General features: G+C 39.1%; 2 protein-coding genes across 2 annotated transcripts; one reads left to right on the top strand and one right to left on the bottom strand.

Annotated features, from left to right (window-relative positions):
- Positions 1–3,827: 3,827 nt before the first annotated feature.
- On the top strand, positions 3,828–6,141 carry LOC134637963 (lymphocyte activation gene 3 protein-like). Its single transcript, XM_063488551.1, has 8 exons — positions 3,828–3,859; positions 3,949–4,078; positions 4,257–4,465; positions 4,647–4,901; positions 4,989–5,297; positions 5,384–5,632; positions 5,744–5,865; positions 5,985–6,141. Exons 1-8 carry the CDS (start codon positions 3,838–3,840, stop codon positions 6,078–6,080), a joined length of 1,392 nt encoding a protein of 463 aa, XP_063344621.1. The 5' UTR covers positions 3,828–3,837; the 3' UTR covers positions 6,081–6,141.
- Positions 6,142–6,830: 689 nt separating this feature from the next.
- plekhg6 (pleckstrin homology domain containing, family G (with RhoGef domain) member 6) lies at positions 6,831–19,848 on the bottom strand. The gene is made up of 15 exons (XM_063484861.1): positions 19,696–19,848; positions 19,039–19,155; positions 18,615–18,752; positions 18,103–18,198; positions 17,945–17,995; positions 17,520–17,669; positions 15,364–15,474; positions 13,259–13,408; positions 13,001–13,135; positions 12,342–12,461; positions 12,098–12,230; positions 11,886–12,001; positions 10,252–10,445; positions 8,971–9,141; positions 6,831–7,008 (listed from the first exon to the last, which is right to left on the bottom strand). Exons 1-15 carry the CDS (start codon positions 19,846–19,848, stop codon positions 6,831–6,833), a joined length of 2,013 nt encoding a protein of 670 aa, XP_063340931.1.
- Between the last annotated feature and the right edge of the window lie 729 nt (positions 19,849–20,577).

Here is a 20,577-nt window from a genome sequence, read left to right as displayed (position 1 = left end):
TCACACCAAAATGCCATAGCGGAGTAGAATGACACCAGCAGCTGTTTGGTCAGCTTGGTTCTCCTCACTGTGCTTAAGAAACAGCTCTGCATGGTTTTCTTAAAGGCCTGTTTGTGCTGAGGAATTTAAAGTTGGAACATTTTCCACATTGTCTCCACCTTTGTTCAATGGAGCAGGATTCTCTTTTTGTCTGCTGAAGCTGATGATCAGCTGTTTTGTTTTGGAGGTGTTAAATGCCAGGTTATTGATGGAACAACATCAGTCGCTTTGCAAATCATGCCTGTAAACAGCCTCATAACAATTATGTGCAACCCTGTGGTGTCATCTGCAAGCTGAGTGCAGTGGGTTGGTGTGAAATCGTGGGTGCACAAGGAGTAGAGAAGTGTGTTTAGCTTTCAGCCCCGAGGGGCTTCTGTGCTGGGAAACTGTTGCTGTTTTGTTATGAAACATCTGCATGTGAAGTCTATGAGCAACATAATTATATATGTGTCCTGATGTTCACATTCAGCTGCCCTCCTGTAAGTTCGTACAACACTGGACTTTACGGTAAAAAGGGACTGAAAAGCAGAAAATAAGGACAGGTGAATTCTTGCACTGAAAGAAATCTGGGGGGAAAAAATACATTTTATTGCAAACCTCATAAGTGCTATTGCAAATCAGACAATCCATGCAGGCTAAGCAGCCCATTGCATATTTCAATATCATTTAGTTTTTCTCATTTATGTAAATGAAAACAACAAAAAAAAAAACCCCAATATAACACAACAAATGTCATCAGCAACACAATCTACAGTCTGATTAAAAACTAACAAACATACTGCAGGAATTCTGCATTTGTGGTATTTGGTTGGTGTGCCTAAAAAACTGGCAAAAACCACAAATTGATTGATGAGATTTGGTGCTGAGCCTGCAGCTGCAAACATTCACTCTGTTTTTGCCTATTTTGTCTTTTTCTCTCTCTCATTCACACACGCATACGGACTCAGATGACATCAGTGACAGATGCTGATACTTTCAGTCTTACTGTTGCAAAGAGCTGAATGGAATAATTTGTCTTTTTCAAAGAAATAAGACCAGCACAGTTGATCTATGTCTGTATTTCATTATTGGTAATGCGGCAGACACTATGTGGAAATTTAGCCCAAACAAAACATCATCAAACATTAGATTCCATTCACATTTAGCATAACCACAGAGCAATACTGTGTGCAGAGAAGGCTTACTGCTTTACTGTAAACATGCAACCTTAATTTAACTTTGACTTCAATTTAGATTAAATGTGCAAAAAAACCCCAAACAAAAACCCCCCAAAAACAATTAAAAAAAAGTGTCAAAAAGTGCAGCTTTGTTTGTGTATATATGTTGAGGTAATGCTTAAAAAACACGAATCAGATATTTTTCAGCAAGCCCAAACTGTAATTTTGGAAAAATATTTTGCCACGCACTCGGTTTTTGCATCGCAGTACAGCGTTAAGTTCCCTTACACTGTTGCTCTGAATGTCGGCGCAAGTAAAATGCTGACATAAGAAAATGTAAAGAATTTCTCAGCAGAGCCGCATGTTTTATCTGCACTCTGCTTCCTGCCAGTAAAACCCAGTGCAAAGATATTTCAGCATAAGCAAATACAGAATATGTGACCCTGCTATAATTCAGTCAGTTACTGAAATTAAACCGCAGAACTATCGACAATAACAGAAAGCATTCATTCTCTACTAAAGGTTGTGAAATGCTGCTGTGAGTTTAGAAAATGGACAATGAGGAGAGATAATGCAGTAAAATCTTGACGCGGGAACAAACTACTCATCTGCTGTACTTGTACAGAAGAAGTCTGATTTGACTATTTTCCAAAGTAATCTCTATTAGCATATTCATCTGCATCCCTTCAAGCTCAAAGAGCAGTAGTTTCCATGTGAGGGGTGTTTTCCTTCAGAGTAACCTCATCACATATTCAGACCCAGTGGAGATGAATAAACGACAGCTGAGGGAAAGACCACCTCACAGCACTGAGTAACACGCTGAGAGGTGCCCCCCGCTCTGAGACAGTTTTCTCAGGGTGTTTTTCAAACCAAAGCCTCAAGATCAAATAAACAAAACAGTGATTTCAATTTGAAGGCCGACAAAGGAAGTTCAGTGTGGATGAGATGAAAGGATTACAATATCAGTCACACAAAAGTCACATGGCTCTCACCAAGGAAAATGTCTTACCAAGATGAAGAAAAACAGCCCTGAGGTTTCACCCACATGTTCTCAGGTATATCTGGGTAACTGTCTTAGTTTCTCTTTCTTTCTATGCATGCATGGATCTATCTATCTATCTATCTATCTATCTATCTATCTATCTATCTATCTATCTATCTATCTATCTATCTATCTATCTATCTATCTATCTATCTATCTATCTATCTATCTATCTATCTATCTATCTATCTTCACTGTACTTTAATACAGTGTATTTGATGTTAATAAAAGAAGATTCAGGTAGCTTCACACACAGGTGGATTGATGCCTGGTGATATTTTCTTTGTTTAATGTGAGCCTAGCCTGTATTCTGTATTGTCTGTTGTCATGTACTGACGTGGTGAATAATGAATAATTAAACAGAAAATTTGTAATTATTTAACTATACAGCAGAGTGAAAAACAACACATAGAAATAGTTCTAAAGGTATAACAAACAGAGAGTATATATTTATTATATTGACATTTTACTGACACCACACCCGCAGCAGCAATTCTTTGTGTGGTACATCTAAATGTATTTACACACGTTATCAAACAGAACAAAAATATAAACCACACTTTGTCAAAGCAAGGCCTGTTTAACAGCAATAAGCAAAAAGTATTCAGTGAGGCAGGCAGACATTCCCTTTACTGTCTCACCTCTATGTTATCTTAATGATCTCCTACAAGTGTCTAACTCCTCTGACGAGATTCAGGGGAAGAGCTGTAATCGGTGTATTTCCTCTAACCTGACAGTATTCCCTGTGAGCATTTCATCTTGATATTGAATGGAACATGCTAAAACGTTACGCGTTTGTCTGGCAGTGTAGGCCCGTTTCTACTGAGCTGAGAGCGACTAAAAGATGAGAATGGAGGGAATGATTCACTTTCATGAATATCCTTCACAAGAAGATACCATAAATGTCCTCATTCTCAAACTGGAGATGATGATGATCATGAGTAGTGGAGTTAACTAGTGGTTGTAAACAAAGCTAACTGGCAGTGACGAGATGATGACAAGTAGTTTGGTGTTGCAGTTTTGCCATCTCGGTTTCTAAACAGCAACTCGAGCTTCCGTGAATGATGCTGAAGATATTCTAAACACTTGCTGTGGAGTGAATGTTTTATGTATAGATTATTTTTTATTTGTCCCCAAAGTTTGTGTAACTTAAGTGACTTTTAGAGGTATAAATACAGAATATCTTACTGTCCATGGTTTCATACTGTATGTTTCTTGTGTATTCGTTGGTTTAGAAATTGAATAATCTAACATACTTTTACAGAGTGATTGACGCAAAAGAAACAGGAAATACATTAGAGAGAATCCGTGGGAGGAAGTGGGGCTCCCTGTTTACATCTCTGTCTTATAGTTTCCAGGCTGACAAAGAAAGACCGCAAGAACGCTTGGCGTGTAGCTGAAGTCACATGATCAGCAGAGGAACTACCAGACACCCTGCCTTCGGTACCTACCCACGGGCTGATATATAAACCTCTTCAACCCACATCGCAAAAACATACCAGAAAAGGCAGCGCTTGAAGAGAAAGGCAGAGTTTAAGAGTTTGTGGATACAAAACCAAAATGAACAAAACAAACTTGTTGGACTTTTTTATCTTTGGGATGGTTTCCATTCTTATAGCAGGTAACTGTGCGATCAACTCAAAAGCAAATCTGTGCTAAAATGTAATTTTTTAAAAATTTGAAGTTAATTTCATGTTTTTCTTCACACAGGAGCCAGATGTGAGGCGATGCACAGTGAAGTATTTGCTGCAGAAGGCTCGGATGTTGTACTGCCCTGTAAATACCCTGCAATACTGATCAGCAGTCCACCTGCAATTGTCTGGAGTCATAAGGAGAAAGGGTAAGATGAAACTTATCCTTTTTTTTTTACATTTTTGCTATTCTCTTTCACTTTTCATATGCAGATTAACCAGCTTTAACCCCTTAAACAACAACAAACTCCTTCCTCATTCACTAACAAAAGACTTGTATCTATATGCTGATGACTCTGGGTTGTTGTGATTCCCCTTCATCTACAGCACTATTTGGAGGAAGGAACGGAACGGTCTGGAATACCGCGGCTCTCGATGGTCCCAACGTGTGCAGTGCCCTCACCCCCAGCTTGAAAGTGGCACATTCAGCATTCAGATAAACAGCGTGACAGAGGAAGATGTTGGACTTTATTCCTGTAAAGTGGACCTTAGAAACCAAGTGATTGAAAAGCAAGTCATGCTCAGACTTATTAAAGGTAAGAAGCACTAATCAAGCACGCCTACACTCACTAATTACAAAAGACCACAGAGCTTTTTACCATATAAAGTAATATTTAATTGTGATATAAAAGTTTGACCAACAAAATAAATATTAAACATCTGTAGTATGTAGTATTTACTGTAAATTGACAGAAATCTCACTTTCTTCATTTACAGTGTCCTTTTCTCCACCGGCTCCCCTCTCTGGGAGCAACACTCAACTCTCTTGTGCTTTGAAACCCTGGCGTCATGGAGTATCTGTGGAGTGGATGTTAAACAACAATCCATATTTGCCTCAGGCTAAAACCGGCTTGCATGGTGACAAAGTTTCAAGGGTTTTAAAAGTCACAGAGAAAGAGAGCGGAACCTGGACCTGCGTTGTGACGTACAAAGGAGAAAAGGGCCAAGCTTCAGCAGCTCTGGATGTGAAAGGTGAAATATTAAGCTGGACAACTGATTTATGAAGCTGTTGGATAAAGTATTTTGTGCTCTTAACAGTTTTCTTTCTTTCCTGCACAGGAATCATCCAACCACCCAAAGATAACGCCAAGGTTTACGCTACTGTGGGGTCTCCGGTCACTCTCCCCTGTGTGTTTTCCTCTGGTTTAAGAACTTTGAGCGCAGGCTGGGAGAAAATCAATCCTGTGTCTCCATCCACCCGCGATCTCCAACTGCTTTCTTTGGATTCGTCCTCATCTGACCGGCTCCGCTGGGATAGGTCTATCCGTATTAATGAGGTCACATATGAGGACGAAGGAAAGTACAGATGTAGTGGGAACGTAGGACAGCAAAGGCTGACTCGGACTTTGCAGCTCGTTGTTGCTAAAAGTAAGTTTCTGATCTTTCAGTTTGAGGGAAAATTCAATGCACTTATATTTTTGATATAAAATCATTTCTCTTGTTTCTTTTCTCAGTCGTCAGCTTAAAGCAAAAATACTCAACGACGCTGACCTGCCAGCTGAGCGATGCAAGCGAGGTCACCGAATACGAGTGGGCTCATGTGACTTACGATGAAAATGGCACCGCGATTGTTGGGTCCATCCAGAAGGGGAAGGATATAATGATTACTGACGGGTCAGCGGAGAGCTGGGGCGAATGGACATGTAGTTTCTATGGGCAAGATGGCCTTTTGGGGAATGTGACATACAATACTCATCTGATGAGTAAGTTCTCATTTTTGGTGTTTTTCTACTTCTGCTGTGCTGAAAAATAAATATTAACTATGAAGAACATTAAAACCTTTTTTAAAAAATGTTTTTTTTATATTTTTGCAGGTGGTCTGAGTGGACAGAAATCCTCAAGTGCATCAAATAACACCGCCACAGTGGTCGGCCTCAGCTTTCTCCTCATTGTTCTGCTCCTCATTGTGGCTCAGATGTACAAGAACCACCAAAGGGTAAAAATAACAAAATTTGTAATTTTGAAAAAGCGCATAGAATAAATATGAAAGCGTGCATTCACAGATTATATCTGTAGGGATGACCTCAAATAACGCTGTACATCTCTTCCCCACAGAGGAAAAGGATCTTTCAGTATCCCGCCCTGGAGACCATTGTTCATACCATCTCCAACGAGCGGGAGGAGAGAGAAAGGAACCGGGAGAAAATCTAAGGACACATAAAATTCGAGGCTTCGCTGGAAGAATTTCAGAGCACTAAATTGAAGCAAAATCTCTTGCCGCCTGCAATATGTTGAGAGACTCTTGTTTACACAGATTTTGTAAATATTTTCAGAGCAGATACTGTAGCAATGCTGTTTCATTCAAACAAAAATGAAATGCACTATATCCTGTGTTTCAGCTGTGCATGTTTTAAACTGTTGTATGTGTGACGATTTATATTTGCTTTTAAATGACAAACTGAGAACAAACTGCTTGACAAATAAAGAGCATTTAACAGAAATAAATCTAGTTTGATTTATTACACGTATGCACAGTCGAATTATTGTTGGTCAGTGGCAGAGAACTGTTGGTGCTCATATAAATAAAATACACAGCAACTTAGAAAACAAGTTTCAGTATATTTACATCAAACACTAGCTCTATAAACCAAACACTGACTACATTTATCACTATTTTACATTCACTTCAGAATAATTAATGGTCCAAAATTCAGACAGTAAGGACCGATGTGCTACAAATAAAATATTTGTGCAAAGAAGTATCTTGTGTAAATCTCCTTTCCCTCCTTAGGTTGCTTCAACTTTTTATAAAAAGTCTACCATCCTTGTCAATTCATCGCTCTGAAATTAAGATTCACAGACTAAATTTTTAGCCAACCCACTGCGACTGACCTCAGCTAGGTGGTTGGCAGTTTAGTGCTGAAACCACTCTGTGGCTACAGCTGCAATGCCGCTTCTGCGCTACACCTGGCTGCACTCGCCATCTTCTTGCTCCGACAGTTCGCCGATACCATACAAGGCCAAAGATCGGTTGATTTCCTCCAGAAAACCATTTGTGGAAGGACGTAAACGATCATTAACTTCTTCGTCATCGAAGCACCAGCCGGGCCAATCCACATTTACACCTTCTACAAACACACTGAAAGGGGGAAACAGAAGGTCAAAGGTCATCATTCTTTCAACATTTACTGGGTCACAATCAGGTGACCTCTTAAAGAGCTTTTAGTCTACCTCAAGTTGGATGATGCATTTTTAATAAGCACATATATAAAGCAATGTGCTTTCAGTGACAACATTAAAGATAAACATGCAGAATGTCCAGGTTTACCATTATGTTGCTTTTAGTACAGCATATTTATTGATGCATTAAGGTGCACATCACTCCGAGTGTAAACCTGTGTAAACACAGGCTTAAAGTGTTAACTGAGTCTATAAAAAGATTAAAATTACATTTTATATTACTAATTTGACTCTGAAGAGTTGCAACTAATGTTACTGTAGAGGAGGCTATTTTAATTAACGGCGTAGTGAAGAAGAAGTTCAAAATAGTAAAAACAAAAACACAGTAAAAGTAACTCTATACTTCAGTACTTATATCTCTGTTTTCTATAGCATGTAGAATGATTAATACATATTATATAGCTATTATATGTTACATAATACCTGTTATAATGTATAAGCATTATGTATAATGTTATGTATAAAGATCCACAGTTTTCAATATCGTAAGAACTAAATTAGAATAAATGTTCCAACAATAATTGAGGAATTACACATACTTTTTACTAACCAAAAGAACAATATATAAATTTAGAAAAAAGTAAATAAAAATATTTTAGGAGTGCTACTGACTCCGGCATAAAAAACTAACTTTAAAACAAGAAAAATGTTTTTTTTCTCAGTGTTTTGTGAGAAAAAAATTTGCTTCATTATTATTCATTATGTTAATCAAAACCTAAGCGTGCTTATAGCACATTGAGGTTAGAGACAGTAAAGTAAAGTTTCCACTGTAACAGAACGGTCTATTTGTTACCAGCCTACACCTCACTGAAAACTCATTTAAAGATTAGAAGCTTGACGGGCTTAAAGATATATTTAAAAGTGATGCGTGCTAACTCTGTCCACTATTTTAAGTCAGTGAGTTTTTTTTAGTTAAATGTCTGATCTGCACTACAGGGTAAACTATTTGCTTCAACTCAGTCTTTCAGTATGTGGGGCACATGAGAGAAAGCATCCCACCCGACCCCACTGTGGTCTTTACTGTGGTAAGTGCAGTATGCAGCAGAAATCAGCAGCAATGCAAGGCATTATGAAGGTACAAATACTGTAATACCACAAGTGACTTCAAATGTCAATGGAAATTTTAATGTAACAAATCTTCTTTGAACGTTATGGAAAACTGTGGTTTTTAAGGCTCAATTTGCTCTGTTTCATCTTGATAACCCAGCTATTCTGAGGAAAGCTTTTATACCCATAACGATCTAAAGATAAAATATGTAATATGGAAATCTTTTGAGTTGATATGATAGGTGCATGTTTTCTCTGATTGTTGTCTGTGTGTGACAGTAAATGTTCAGGGCTGTTGTTTTACATGTATTGCTTATGTCTTTATTCTTAGAGGATGAAAATCACTTGCCTGGCAGTAATCACTTGTTTTTAAATGTTAGGTAGTCCTGGTAGTGCTCATTTACAGCTCTGTGTTTATTCTCGGACTCTACTAGAGTAGCTTTGCATCATTCACAGTTCAAAATAGGCCTTATTTATTTTGTACTGGGCCTTGTTGCAGCCTCAGTCTTAAATAAGCCAGCTTTCTTCTCATTAATGCCTCTAAAAAATAAAAGTTTTCTGAACAGCAGGTGGGTGGGGTGCATGCTCTTACAGTCAGTGCAGTGTGCCTGAGAAGACCATATTAGGGATATGGCCCCTCTTTGACGTCATTCGTAGGTTGAAACGAACATTTAGAGCGAAACAAAAGCCTGAGCTTTTAATTTGCGGGGATTAGATAAATGACAGAAAATAAGGAGAAGGACAAAAGGTCCCTTTTAAATAAAATGTGAATAAGAATGAAAACAAAGGGAACTTATCACTGCCATATACTGACCTGTTCCCCTGCTCATCTTCATCTCCATCTACCAGCTGCTCCTTCCATCCTTGACTCACGCTGAGGGCCTTGGGTCTTGCTACTTCCACTTCCTCCAAGTCTGTGTCTCTGTCTCCATCACTGCGTGACGGCGAAGATGTGGCAGAAAATGAGGGAGAAGGAGAAGGGTATCTTGACCTCAGATTTGTTGTTTTAAAATTTCTGTCTTTTTTAAATCCTCCTCTCCCCCTCTCTCTGTCTTTTGCTCTTTCTAAAAGGCCCTCCAGTCGTGAGGAATGTTCATCGTCTGCTTGGGGTGACATGTGTAAGCCACTGGAGGCCGGGCGAAGTCTGGCTTGTCCTTTTGGTTTCGTGTTGGAAACGGAGGAACTTCTGTGGGTTTTTATTTTGGGCTTTTTGTTTTCAAACTTCGTGTCAGGCAGCTCAGATTCAGAGAAGGCTTGGGGATCAGAAAAGACTCTATCATTCCAAAACGTGTCTGGGTTTGACTTTAGGGTGCCCAGTTTGAGTGTCTGCTGTGGATTAGATTGGTAGGGCATGTAGGTAGGAAGAGAGTTTCTTTTCAGCTTTGGGTTGTAGTCTGAGCCCAAATTAGAGGAAGAGTAGCTATTTGAAGCAGCCCCAGTTTGTTCCAAACTCTGAAAAAACTCCTTAGATGTGCGAAAAGTGGCTGGATTTGTGCTGACTGGTCTCCTCCGTTGTATCTCAGGTGACTTTATATTTCTGGAGACCCATGCCTGTTGAGGTGTCTTAGTGTCTCCAAACAGACTGCCACTGGAATTTCTCCCTGCGTCCTGGTTCACGGAGAGGGAATCTGAGTCTTTTCTTGTTAATATTTCTTGTTGACTCTGCTGTCTTAAAAACTCAGGTCCCTTCATTATTATCGGTTGATAATTAGATTGTAAAGTGTTGTCTTCATTTGTTGGGTAGTCAACATCTGGGAGTTCACCTGGTAAAAAACTGTATGTTCTTACAGCGTTGCGTTTAAATGGCAGTGCAGCACTTGTGAAAGAATCCAGAGGAGGGAAAGACTGTCTCAAAGTCATGCTCTGCTCCTCTGTCACCTGAGATTCAACAATTCTGTCTTCATCCTCCCCCTGGGTTCCACCTTGATCATGTCTCACTCTCAATTCTATCCATTCATGTCCCCTGAAAGCTGGTGGACGCCTCTTGCTCCCGATTTTGTCCTCAGTGTTATTGGGCTCTGTGCACCAAAAAGGTAACTCAGTTTTATTAGTGGTCATCTCATCTGGAGATTGATACGGTTCTGGCTCTGCCAACCCATTTATCGAGTTAGAGATAAAAGTATCATCAGTGGATTCGTCCATCGAGGTCTCCATTCCTGGCTGTGCAACAGGTTGTTCTTCTGTCTCCACATCATCTGTCATTGCTTCTTTAACAGGGTTTTCATTTTGCTGGTTTGTCTCTGTCTCCTGTCTGTTGTGCTCTGCCTCTCTCAACTGCCTCAGTGTTTCCTAACAAACCATCCAAAGAAAAACAAGTGACTCAACTTGTTCACACATAAAAATGCCCATTTACCACCTACTGGTTCCACACATTTCCACCAAAAAGTTGAAAGTACTGCCATCACGCTCCAACGAAGGAGCTACGACATGAAATTAGCCCACAGATTCTATCTGCCATTCATTTTTACATGAAGTACCCCTAGTTCTACTAGCAATACTATGTCAATACTATGTTTTAGATGTTTTATGAAACTGGATTGAATTGTGGGCGGGTACTGAAAAGGCACCTTTGAAGATAAAAGCCTATTTTAAATTTTAAATTTACTTTAAGTTTTTTTTACTGGACTTTCTCAAGATATAATTTAACCAGGATCTGCAGTTTGGGACAAATACGCCAGAAAAATCTCCCCGTTTGGGGCAGTACAAAAAAATCAGGCAGTCTTGTAAAGTCTTTTGCAGGACTTAAAATGAAATTCTTTATCAAAAAACAAATGCTAGATAGAGCAAATATGACAAGTTGTGCAACAAAAATGAAAATATCCGTGGATATATCAGTGAAAATATCACATCAATACAAATTCCAGCCAGAGCCAAATTCAGGAGGTTCAGGATCGGACTCTAATTATAACTGAAAAAAATAATTTTGTTAAATATATGCATATTTTTAATTTTTGGAGCCAACTTTGCAGATAGACTGATAACTCAGATTTAGTTCAAAATATATTGGAAGGCACTAAAAACACAACAATGTGCTGCACAGTCACTTCACATGCTGGCCTTTTTCCACTGCTCTACATACCACTGACATAGACTGGCTAACAACAAGAACATCCGCTTAAGCTGAGACAAAACATAACTCAAGTGCACAATGATACATTTCCACTGAGAAGATGGAAAATTATGCAAAGCAGGACAGTAAAAAGTAGGCATGCATTCTTGCAGCTTTCTGTTCTAACAGGTGACCACAAAGTAACTTTTATCCAACCTTCCATTTATCCTCTGCTCTGGTCCCCTCCCCAGTAGTGACATGTTTAGTTGCATGTTTTCCTTAAACAGCTGGCTGCCTGAGTAGTGTCCAAAAATGATATGGGCTTCTCTGCTAACAAGGCCAGGGATGGAGTTGCTCTCACTTCTAGAAATCTGGCAGAATTAAATATTTTTCTGGAGGAATTTAAAAAAAGATTCCAAAACATGACTATCCAGAGTCATGACTGAAAATACATAACTGAGGCTTGTGTCTTATTTATATCAGTGTTAAAATAGCAACACCGTAACACTGAATGACTGCAATAAGAAGATACTTTTAAAGTTCTGTCATTTATGTGGGCTCTAAACCAAAACCTGACACTGTCATTCTCATAGCAAAGGGTATGGTGCTCTTACAGATAAAGTTTAAGCCAGACTACAAAGATTTCAAAATTTCTAATATTTTATTTTATTTTCTGTTACCTTCGCTTGGTGGATGGTGGACACCCATATGGAGCAATTCTCTGAGGTGCTGGCGACAAGTATGACGACATTCATAGCGCTCTGAAGCTCACCTACCTCCACAAGGAGAAATGAATCTGAGAGAAGCAGACAGACAGTTAGATTATCCTTTTTAAAATAATTAAGCTACATCCAAGTGTCTCGACTCTAGTCTAAAAGAAAGTGCTACACACAGCCATCTTTCAGTGGTATGCAGTACATCCTGTCGAGGGCCAGAGGAGGTCGAACCACCTTCAGCCGCTCTGTTTTCTTCTGGACTTTGGTGAGTAGAAGCACATCTGAGAAAAGCAGAGCCACCAACTCCAGCTACATCATACCAAGAAAAGGGGAAAAAATTAATAAATACAAAGTAATTTGTAGTAGTTTTGAGGAATGCAAATTAAAATCATAACAATTAAGTGCACAGTTTTTGCTCACTTTACTGTCTTTCCTGCCTCGAACCTTCAAGTTCCCTTCACGCAGCAGCTTGCGTACAACTTCAGAATCTACACCTTTGATGGGGCACGTTAGGTCAAACTTGCAGACTTCTCGGACATGCTGTCAATGAAATCAACCTCATGTAAATATTAGTAGCATTTCAAAAGAATAGAGGTAATATCTTTTTGAGTTTCCTGTTCACTACATTACACGCTCTAGTGATTATAAACTCAACACTGACCTGCTGCATCTCACCAATATGTAACCCACTCTTGTGTGAATCCCACCATTTAGAAAACCACAACAATAAACTCAGTGCCCACAGAACTTAGTCATTACAGCACTTCGTGCTTTACATCCACAAAACAACGTAAACACAGATGTGACATCTAAGCTCTCACATCTTTGAATTAAACTTTTTCTCTTCTCCAGATTTCAAGCCACACAAACATCAATGCACTTTTTATGTATAATGCACTGTGTAGACTTAAAAAAGGTATTGCAGTAAAAAAAAAAATACACTTTCAACACAGAATGTCCTCTGGGCTTAAGAATGAAGTAAGTCTGTTTATTTTTTGTTGAAAGGTCAATCCATAGGCTACAAAATAACTCCAAAGAACAGAAAAAAGTGACAAAATGATGACAAAGATGTGTTTTACCCTGTCGATTTCCTCATTTAGTCCATCCACCTCATACCCATCCAACCTCTGAGCAGAGATGTTGAGTGCGAGTTGCTCATCTTTTAGTCGCAGGTAGTCATTGATAAGTTCCAAAAAATTATTTACACTGAACAACTGTACAGGAGAACAAACAAAGGAGGCCAGTGTGATGCAATGACTCACATATTGCATCTATAAAGGGAAAAACATTCTGTGGTGAATTTAAAAGGATTTTATTTAAAGGTATCTAATCCTCACCATGCATCTGAGTGTGTGCTCCACATGTGGGTCCTGAGTGTGTTTGAGCACAGCTTTGAGCAGCAGGGGATACTTTGTGATCCTCTGATGGGGTTTGGCCTGCATGTCTCCAAGACGCATCCGATCGCCCTGAGGATGATTCTCTACCCACTGGAGAGGACAAAAAAACACAAGAATATAAACTCAACTTGATCCTTTCAAAATAAAACTGATAGCCTGACAACCAAGTTTCTTAAAACTATCCAGTTAAGTCCAAGACTCATTGGAATAATGCACAATTTTTGTAGTTTGGCCTCTGTACACCACAACAGTGGATGTTACGTGACTAAACAGCAGGCATTCAACTTCAATTCAATGGGTTCAAGAAAGAAATTTAATTATTCAGCAATTTAGAAAAACGTTCTTTACGCATCTAGACAAAGTGACAAACAGTTTCATGGTCTGTTGTTATTTCTTGACAATGAAGCAGTCATAATATCTGCAAGTGATTCAAAGTTCCCAGTAATTTTGAATACGAGGCTGTGAAAGTGAAATAGATGTCACACAAGACAATTAAAGTGATGACAGAATTATTTCCACGTTTAAGACAAACAAGACCAACAACAACACAGCAACTAATCAGGTCATAAACATTGCCAAGGAGGTGGGTGCATCATTATCAACATCTACAATCAACAGACGCCTCCATGAGTGCAAATATAGCGGGTTTACAACAATGCGCAAACCACTGGGTACGCTCAAGAACAGGAAGGACAGATTAGATTTTTCCATAAAACTACATATACTACATATATCAGACTTATCCGAATGCTACAAAACCGATCGGGCAGGGCTTCACAGTGCAAATGGATAGTGACCCAAAGCAAACTGCAAAAGCAGTCCAAGAGTTTCTCAAGGCAAAGACACGACACGTTCCGCAATGGTCAAGTCAGTCACATCCAACAGAGCAGCTTTTCAGTTACTAAAGATAAAACGGAAGGTGGAAAAAAGAAAACCACAAACAGCAGCAACTGCTTCACTGAAGGCCTGGCAGAGCATCTCAGGGTGGAAACAGCATTTAATGATGTCCATGGCTTCTACACTTTTCTTTTGTTAAACCCTTTGAATTACAGCAAGTCCTGCTGTACCACCATGAGTAACCGATGGAAGGAGCAGATTCAAAGAAAGTCACTTCAATCACATATTGATTGTTTGATTAAAAACCCACTGTGGTGATGTGGAGAGACAGAATTGAAAAAAAACTGTCTTTATCTAACGAATGCACTAATTATATATTTGAACGCAGCTAAAATCATCGACTTCACAGTGATTAAACAAGAAGATGAAGACAATTCACAGAAGTCTCTGATTTCTCTATAATTTTATCAATGAACTGCCAGAAGAATTGGTGACTGATATCAGAACCGCCTCTAAAACCTTCTGAATGAAACTATAACTGGAAAAAGAAAAAAACCTTAAATGAGTTAATTTTGTTTTAACAGCCACACCCTCATCGCCCAGTAAGCGCCAGTTCTTGGTAAAGGAAGGCTTTAACTGTTAAACACAAGGTAGCACTAGCTGACTCTGCTGGAAATATCTACAAATATAGAACTGGTTTTAGTTTAAATATGATTATGTTCATCTAAAGGTACTTTCTGGCTCGTCACAGCGATGTTTGTGATGATTCTGATTTTTTTCGACACCAGACGTGACCATCCCCACAAGGATTTTGCTTCTTCTCTCAGGGACAAAGTGAGGATCTTTTGCCTGTTAGCCAAATATGTAAGAGGTGTTGTAGGTCACGCTGTTCTTGCAGCCTCTTTTCCCATAAATCTTCTGCACAAATCTTTGTGAACTAGATATCTTTCACAGCGCTGTTAAGGCTGAATCATTTGGAGAAGACGTTGGTGCCCGTCAGGAAGCAGCTCTAAGAAGTCGCCCACAAGATTATGAAAACATTACAAACCACAAAACACAACCAATAGCAACTGAACTTTTAGTCAGTGATTAAAATGAATTACATTGAAATAATAACTGGGTTAGTGTGGGAGAGCAATTCTTTGATCTTCAGATGTATAAAATGCATGCACAGGCTGTATATGGATGTTACTGCTGCTTCACTGTACCTGGACGTAAGTGGAGAAATGTAGGTTGTTCTCCATCTGCCTGCGCGAGAATTCAAGATTGTCTTCCTCCTTCCAGCAGTATTCATGATAGGAAGAGAAGCGTTTATGAAACTGGGGAAAAAAAGAAAAGGATAAGTCCCCATAAAGCCACATCAGTATGTTTATCATTATTATTAACGATGCAGAGGTTAGCGCTAGCTTTAACGCCGCCATCTAGCTGAATATGCCTTTTTAACCCTTTGATACTTCACTTTGCTCCATTATGACGCACGTGAAGAGCTTCAAATTTCCCTGTTGCAGGAACAGTTAGGCCCATAGTTTGTTGGACAAAGACACAATTTCTTTGCAGTTTTGCCTCTGTACACCACCGCAGTGAATTATTAATCAAATAATAAACATGTAATTGAAGTGCAGACTTGGATACTTGGTTGACAATCCTTTAGTACAGCCATGCTCAGTTTTATCTACAGTAACTGTAAAAGCTGCTGTTTGGGGATGAGAACTGGCGACTGACTTGACCATTTCAGAATATTCCATTTCTTTGCTTTGAGAAACCCTCGGGTTGATTTTTTTAGTCCTCATCCTTTTGCAGTCTGATCAGTTTTACAACATATGGATGGATGCTGAGTACTGTTTAATCTGACTACATTGTTCTTCAGTGTACCCAGCGGTTTGCACCTTGCTGTAAACCCTCTGCATTTAAATTCATCAAGGCGTCACTTGATTGTAGACCGTGACAATAGTACACCTACCTCCTCACAAGTGTTATTGACTCGGTTAGATGTTGTGAAGTTGTTTTTTCTTAACCATGGAAGTAATTCACTAATAATAATATACAGTAACAATATAAAAATGAGCATTATAAGATAATAATCTTGTCATCGTGCACTTTAGTTATCTTCCTTGGTCTTTCTTTTGGTTGAACTGAGCTGGTTCACATAGTCTTTATTTTTAAGACTGTACCAGGTTATTGAGATGGCCACGCTTAAAAAACTTTACATCATCTCTGATATTTTTATGTATTTATTAAATTATTAAATTTTATTTTTATTTATTTCTTTACTTATTGGTTTATTTATTTGTCTTGGTTTTCTTTTCTTTTTCAGTCCAGTGATGACCTCCTTCACTTGCATTGACACCTCTTTGACTTTCGATGCTTTCTGGAGCAGTCTAATTTGTCCTTCCTGTTCTTGAGCGTAACCAGTGGTTTGCATCTGGTTATAAACCTTCTATATTTACATTCAAGAAGGCGTAGATCTTTATAATGATATCCCCCCTCACCCACTTCACTAACCCCCCCCACCTACTTCACAAACTCCCCACCCTCATACTATGTTCCTGACCCGGTTAGTTGTTGTCTTAACTGTGGAAATAATTCTGTCATCATGCACTTTGCCATTTTCTTCTGTGGTCTTTCCGGTCTACTGTTTGTGCTGTCTCTCTGATAAGTTTGTTTGGGGTTTTCAGCCGAATGACAGCCTCCCTCACTTGCACTATCAACTTTGGGCCTTATAGTTAAAATTACTTTGAAAAGCTTTAAAAAAAATTCAACACTTCAAAAATTGTGTCTGGTTCATTTGCCATGAAAGAACAAGCCAACAGATATCAGCTGGCCATAAAACTGTCCATCAGTCAGGTGTGCATTTTTACAAGTTTGTAAAAATGGAGGACTTTGTATACAAATGTCTGTAATGCCCCAAAGAGTTTATGCAAAGTTTTTGCAAAACCCATAAATTAAAGCTCAGAGTCTGCTCTTCAATTGCATCTTAACTGCTTCATTTAAAATCCACTGTGATGGTGTACAGAGGGAAAACCACAAAAACTGTGTCTTTGTCCTAAAAAAATATGCACATAAATTTATACAAGCAGGTCTAGAAAAACGGCAGAATATATAAAATTTCCCAAGTGTTTCCACATGCAGGACTACTTTTTTGTATTACTTCATTGTACGTGAGTAAATGTACTTATATGTCATACATCTGGTGGATGTTTTGTTCCAAAACAACGTTCAGAAAAGCAAACTCATATGGAAACATGATGTAAGAGGTGCAAATGAAGGGGGGAGACTCTATAACTGACCGGTATGACTGACTGTATGTGCAGACAGTATTATTCAGACAGTGTGTGTGTGTGTGGGGGGGGGGGGAGACACTTACCTGGAGGCATCCAGGGTCTAAGCTCATGGGGTCAAAGGGTTTGCCTGTTTTTCGCGCTTCCTGTAACATCGGATAAACCACCTCCTTCCAGAACTGCTGATGTGCTTCGAGGATGGAGGGGAGGTTGGAGAAAAGCTCCTCGGGGGTCACCTTTTAAAACAGGAAGTGCGACAAAAAAAATGTGTTTAACTCCCCTGCTTTGCTATATTTTCCGACTTCTCAGTGGAAATGTGTTGTTGTGCTACATGTTCCACTTGCACTCGAGTTGTATTTTGCCTCATCTTAAGCGGATGTTCTCGTTGTTAATCAATCTATGTCAGTGGTAAGCAGAACAGCGGAAAAAAAAGTCCTGCAGGTGAAGTGACTGTGCAGCAAACTGTTGTGTTTTTAGTATTTAAATGATAATGCATGCTTTGCACACTGACCTCCTGGAGAAATCCTTTTTGGTGCAATTGGACAAGAGCCGCAATAACCAACTGTGGGAGGCAGACACAGCTTTGTTATACATCCTGTTGAAACTCCCTTTCGCCGCTCTGAAACTTTAATGTAACTGACTGTAAGCAGCTAGAGAGTGACATCTTACGTCTTTTATAATAAGCAGCTTATTGATGAAGGTGAGTTCAGTATAGACAAACTCCCACAGCGCCTCCTGCTGGTGTCTCTGCATTTTTGACATTGTCTGAAAAGAGGAAGCAGAAGAAATGTCAGGGTCATCAGAAAGAATGTCAAATGTGCATATTGTGTAATGATTATTGTCATCAACGAGTCCCACAGCCAGAACAAGACCAACAAAGTATCAGTTCCTCTATTACTGTTTGCCACCCCCACAGCCCACAGTTCACACAGGACACAAGCCCAATTGTTCCTGCCAGAAAAATGTGCTTTTATTTCCTAAAAAGGCAGTGCATAAGAAGCATGTACAATGACATGATTTATTGAAATAAACAATTTGTGGAATTCAGCGCATTTAGACCACATGAGAATAAACTACAGAATGTCAGGCCTTGGCCAGTGAATTGATCTGTTTTGTTCTTTTAATTTGATTTGTTGACAGTAAGAAAAAGAAATATATATATATAACGATAGGGCCCGTACTGAATGAGACTGCACTATATCTGTCCAGCTCGTCTCCAGCGTGGTTCCCTGACTTTCCTCGTTCCATCTCCACCTGAGATCCTCTGACAGGGAGAAGGCCTCCAGGACTTGCTTCAACCCATCCAGTTGACTTCGCTCCTGGGAAGTTGTTATAAACCATGAGAATAAATAAATAACAAAGAAGAAGAAATTAATCAGGCAGGGAAATGAGGGGAAAATACGACACTCTACTGAATCAGTCCTTCCTTAATAGAAATAGATGTTAGTTTTGGCCACAGGTTACATCCAAAAGTGTGACAGTGGAACAGAATGAACTGCACTGCTGCTGTAAATTTGGGCGTTTGAGTGGGCGGTTGCCTTTACAGCAAGTCTGTATCTGTTCCTTAGAAAACCAGCATGTAGTTTGATGAGCACAGCATAATACCTCAGACGCTTTGTCAGACACTCCCTGGCTGAACAGGACTTGTTTGAGTGCAGTTCTGGGTTTGGCTCCTGCAGAAGTTCCTTTACTCAGAGTTGCAAAGTCAGTCACGACCTTTTGCTTCGTTCGCCTCTGGAAACACAAAAATGAAGCAGGACATTTGAGCATGTATGCACAAGAGAGGATTGCAATGAAAATAAATGAACTGGAACAGTGTAACACACCTAGAACTGAATCTAAACTTAATGTACGGTACTTCGATACAGAAGAAGTATTTTACAAGTCAAGGTTTTTGACATCTTAGTGAAAGTACGGGGATTTTTATCAATAAAATATTAAAATAGTCAAAGTAAGAGTACTTCACCAAGTGCCAATTTATCATTTTCATAATGTCATATAAGGATTTTCAATATTTCAGTTGCATAAAGTGTTGATCTCTATAAAAATCAGTATAATGTATGAAAAATACTTCAACTAGTTTTAAATACTAAGTTGTCCAGAATAAGTCAATAAGCTGCAAAACAAAACAGAATAATGGGTTTCAGCCTATAAACATATACAAGAAAATTACCTTAATTAAAGTACTCGAGTAAATCTACTTAATTTCCCCCACTGGTGCCAGAACAGTAGGCTTGCCCCATCCTTACAATTCTGTCCCACTCCACTTGCCTGATAGCCGATTGTGCTGTACTTGTGTTTGTCTGCTGCCCTCTTGTGGTGGATGTTTAGGTCTGCAGCTTTCCCGTCAACGACATCAGGCTCTCTGGTTTCCGTCTCCCTCTGCCTCTCTCCATCCACAGTGTGCAACACCATTTCTTCCATTTGTGATTCGCTCCCCCCTCCGTTGTTTACATGCTGTGCGTTTGGGATAAGGCTAAAGAGGAGCACACAGAGTTACTCAGTGCCATTATAAAGTGTGTGATGACTTCTTCAAAAAGAAAACAAAGCACACAGTGTCCCTCCATTTTTGCCTCAATTCTTTCTGCTTTAGTGTAAAAAAATCTTTACAGACTTTCTGAACGACTTAAAAATGCAAGGAAAACAAAAAAAGATGACTCTTTGATTGTGCATGTATTGATCTGCTTATTTTAATTTAAGTTCACTGTTCACTGAGTTTATAGAGACAAAAGTGAAGCATAAAGCAGTGGCACAAACTGCAGTATTTCTAGTCAAAGTTTCCACTTCCTTTCACAGGACTTTTATTAGGACTTTTTTTTTAAAATCCAATGAGTAAATGCACATCAGACACACAACCTATATATAATGATAAACTGAATTATCATTAAACTCAGTGGCAAGCCCCAGATCATTCATGGCAAATCCCACTTTAAAAATGCTTTTCAGGATTCCCACCAGTGACTCAGTTTGAGTGTAAGCAATCAGTCCAAATGAACAGCTAACAGTCCAACATATAAATGCACGGCAAAACGTACACCATTTAGAGCCTTGTTTCAATTTAAATAGTCTTAAAAAATACGTAAAATTAAGAAAACTCAATACATGTCATAACTTATGATTGTGGTCATTTATTTAAATATTTGA

The sequence above is a fragment of the Pelmatolapia mariae genome, linkage group LG10_11, assembly GCF_036321145.2.
Source record: "Pelmatolapia mariae isolate MD_Pm_ZW linkage group LG10_11, Pm_UMD_F_2, whole genome shotgun sequence".
In the NCBI taxonomy this organism is placed as follows: Eukaryota; Metazoa; Chordata; class Actinopteri; order Cichliformes; family Cichlidae; genus Pelmatolapia; species Pelmatolapia mariae.
This window is presented reverse-complemented; position numbering and strand designations above follow the sequence as displayed.